The following is a 4,043-nucleotide window of genomic DNA, read 5'->3' on the forward strand; positions in this document are numbered from 1 at the left end:
GCTCCTCATGGATTCTCTGAGAGTGCGAGAGTGCAGCACTGTCCTGTCCTCGTCTGCTGCGGCTCCCCTTTCCAGATCCCTCCAGAAGATCAACAAGGAGGAAGCTGTTGGCATATTCACTGCCAGCATTCATGATTTGATACAGGACATTGATAACTCTGAGGCTTTTCATACTCATAACACTGTTTTTTTTTTTTTTAAATGGGTCAGATGGTATATTTCTTTTGATTATTAATGAATAATAACCGTTTTTTACAATCTGGACCTTATTTCTAGCATAAAATACGATCATTTACTCACCCAGATAACTTTGGTGTCATTACAAGTGGTTCCAACGAAATTAGATCCAGCTGAGAGCCGCGTATATCTGTATAATGCAAGTACACAGGGCAGTGCAATGTAGCCTCTAAATAACACATTATCTGCCGCAAAATTCGTTAATTTCACCAATATTTTGTTATGATACGCTACTGCTATTCCCCTCTGAGTCCGGGGTTAGCTGTTGGTCTGTAGGTTGACCTACTAACCTCTGATCTGGATGATGTCATCTCCGACTGCGGCGCGCCTTGTTGCTATCGCTAATGCTACGGTTCGTTTCTGCGTGTGTCCGACTTGTCTGAACAAAATGAGCAGCTGGACGAAGTTCAGCTTCCTCTCCGCAACCTAGACTTACTAAAGCTCTGGCTAGTTGCACTAAAAATGGACCCGAATGCCGAAGCGGAATGATTATTATCAGAATGAGCCGGGCAGCGGTCGGAGATGATATCGTCCAGGTCAGAGGTCAGTAGGTCAACCTACAGACCCCGGGTGTTGATAACCGCTAACCCCCGGACTCAGAGGGGAATAGCACTAGCGTATCATAACAAAATATTGGTGAATGAAAGAGTTTCGCGGCAATTTTTTATTACTTACTAGTATTACTGTTTTTTTTAAAGAGAGTAATTATTGATAATGGCATTGACATACTGTCATCATATTCTCACACTTTTGATCTGTCTCCCTTCAGGGACCAAAGCTCCTCTCAACAGCAGCAGCAAGAAGCACCAGGTACCACAAGATCAAGGAGAGCCTTATGAACAAGAGTAGCAGAGGCTGTCAAAAGAGGTATCTGCATTCACTACTGACCAATGATGTAGGCATACTCAAGTGTTGGAACCAAGTGATAAAGTCACAATCTCTTTTTCAGTAATTCAGTAATGGATGGTAGTCATTTGTTTTACTCACCCATTACTTGTCCATTATACTCACACAAGGATACAGTAATAAGTCTGCATGAATAATAAAATGCATACTTTGGAACTGTGAGACAGTAGATACAGTAGATCATGGCCACATTCATGCCAACACCAGTAGAATTTTTTTTTTTACAATTGTGTGTTACTGACTATACATTTTTATCATTTTAACAGATCTGTGAAACAATCCTGGGCCATGCCAAAGACAGGTTCTCCTTCACCAGCTACCTTGTGAGTGCCGTGCTGCTAGAGGCAGAGCTGTTTGACCGGCATCTGAAAACATTCCCTGAAGAGGCTCTGAATACCACCATGAGGGCATACCCCATGCTACACAAGGAGAGGCTCAGGACTGAGCTTTCTCTCATCTACGAAAGTCCAGACTTCAGGGGCTCCTGCAGTGCACTGGCTCTGTACCAGGTTCTACAGAGCTACAACCTCCAGGAAACCTTCTCTGAGACTGTGGCGCTGTTGAACATCCTCATAATCACTCCAATGACAACAGCTGAAGCTGAGAGGTGTTTCTCCACCTTAAAGAGGTTCAAGACATTCCTGAGAAATACAATGGGACAGGAACGTCTGAATGCATTGGGCCTGCTTTCCATGGAGAGGGAACTTGTCAGGAACATGCCTGATTTCAATGAGAGGGTGATTGATCGCTTTGCTTGCTTGAAAGAGAGGCGAGCTAAATTCCAATACAAGTGATGAGTGAGTGTGTTCTTAAATGGTGAGTTGTGTTATGTTGTACTCTCCAAATGTTGAATTGTAAATAGTTGTATTGATTGCATATTGCCAGCCAAATATAAACTGAATATGTTCTGGAAAATTTTGATTAATTACAGTTTTGATGATAGTGTAATTTGATTTGATTATCGCTATGGCATCCATGATGGCTATAAATTGTAGACTGTGCTAAATGTGATTTCATGGGCAAACTATTAGATGACAATGTATCTGTTAATGTGTGTTTTATTGTGGAACCAAATTTATTGTATTTGAGACATTTAAATAGCCTAGCTATACAAAAAATACTGAATAGTATGAATATTTTATGTCTGGTGTTGCCATCTAGTGGTTGAACAGGAACACCAAATTAATCAATGAAATGTGACACTGTAAAGCTGGCTATCTGACTTTTATTTATTATTATTTTACCCATTGAATGGGTCACCTTAGCCATCATTGCAACTTTTGCCTAGTGGTGGTGAAACCGAAGCTTTCTGAAGCACTGAACCACTTTGACAAAGTTGCCTGGAAAATGATGCACTGCTTCGAAGCATTCGATACAGTCAAAATAGTGACATCTGCTGGCTGTTGAGGGGAAGAATTGACGTCATGACTTTCATGAGTCAGTTTTTAATAAAATGTATGTTCTCTCACCAAACTTGTGTCATAATGTTACTGTAGTCAATCTAAATATTCTATATATTCTGTCATTGGTAAGTATCAGTACTCCGACATGTATTAGATAATCAATACTAGTTTTTTTATTGCATGATACATGGTAGTAATCTGTACGATGTTGTGATGTAAGCATATCCGTAGCTAATGCGTATACAGTAAGCTAAGCCACCAGTCTCTGACCAACTCTGCACTGACTGTCCTGACACCACAGCTCAATTTCTCTCTCCTCTGGCCATCAATTCTCCTCCTGGTGTCTCTCTGCTCTCTAATGTGCATAATGGACTCCTAGTTATACGGTTGTGGTCTGTCGTATTTGTAATTATACACATGTAAAGTTCCCTCGGGGTCAGAACCAGCACCACAATCCATTGTTTTCCTATTGTTCAAACCGACCGCTCTCCCTCTGCCTACGTCACTTCCGTTAAGGGTTTTTCGATGCGGAAGTAAAATTTTCTCCCAAAAACGGAAGTCTTATTTATAAATTTATATTTATAAATATAATTTTAAGAAAAACTTGTTCCTACATTATATTTCTAAGCATTGGTTTAAGGGGGGGGGTCTAACCTGCAATATGCTCTTTAAGTCTTTTAGAATGTGAAAATTTATAAAAATAAAGGGGTTTATTTGAAGACCTCACATGCACCAGGATGACCTTTCAAGTTTCTGAAGGTTGTATGGGCTGGGGACTTTACAAACTGCAGAGGCCATGTCAGGATTTCAGCCTTCTCGGACAAAGCTTTGATCATTTATTAAAGAAAAGGGACTGTCCTGCCTTTTTAAAATTCAAATGTGTTGGGGCGGTGTTTAGTTCAGTTGGTAGAGCACCCGCCCCATGTGTAGAGCAGGCGGCCCTGGTTCGAATCCCACATTCAGCGGCCCTATCCTGCCTGTCATTCCCCCTCTCTGCCTCCCATTTCCTGTCACTCTCTGAACTGTCCTATCAATTAAAGGCATAAAAGCCCCAAAAATATACTTAAAAAAAAAACAATTCAAATGTGTAAAACCTGTCTCTTTTTTTTTTAACCTTAAATAGTCCCCTTTGACCCTAGTCAAAGTCACTCTAGGGTCTAATAAACTCACACACAATTGGCCCATGTATCGCGTACCATCACATAAACGGTATCATCATTGCCAGACTTGGCCCACATCTGGTTAACATACTATTTGCCTTGTCAGAAATAGACAAGAAGTGCCGGCTTGATGCCAGATCTGGCCCAGACCTGTCTGCTACGTATCTGGGCCACATACAACTAACCACAAATGGCCCACATTTGGCATGCCATTACATAAACGGTGCCATCATTGCCAGACCTGGCCCACACCTGGCTAACATACTATTTACCAGGTCAGAAATAGGCCAGAAGTGCCGGCTTGATGCCAGATCTGGCCCAGACCTGTCTGCTACTG

At 41.5% G+C, this 4,043-nt stretch overlaps 1 protein-coding gene across 2 annotated transcripts; it reads left to right on the forward strand.

Moving 5' to 3' along the window:
• Nucleotides 1–338: 338 nt before the first annotated feature.
• Nucleotides 339–2,610, forward strand: LOC311253676 (uncharacterized protein). 2 transcript variants are annotated; one of them, XR_014621792.1, is made up of 2 exons: nt 339–1,104; nt 1,410–2,610. XR_014621792.1 is itself a non-coding variant. In XM_084384178.1 (2 exons), the coding sequence occupies exons 1-2, from the start codon at nt 952–954 to the stop codon at nt 1,935–1,937; spliced, it is 624 nt and encodes a 207-aa protein (XP_084240304.1). In that variant the 5' UTR covers nt 339–951; the 3' UTR covers nt 1,938–2,610. The 2 variants fall into 2 exon arrangements, 1 of the variants encoding a protein (XP_084240304.1); XM_084384178.1 differs by having other exon boundaries at nt 339–1,047.
• The last annotated feature ends 1,433 nt before the right edge of the window (nt 2,611–4,043 follow it).

This window comes from Pagrus pagrus (assembly GCF_965226575.1).
Source record: "Pagrus pagrus genome assembly, contig: HAP1_SCAFFOLD_32, whole genome shotgun sequence".
NCBI lineage: Eukaryota > Metazoa > Chordata > Actinopteri > Spariformes > Sparidae > Pagrus > Pagrus pagrus.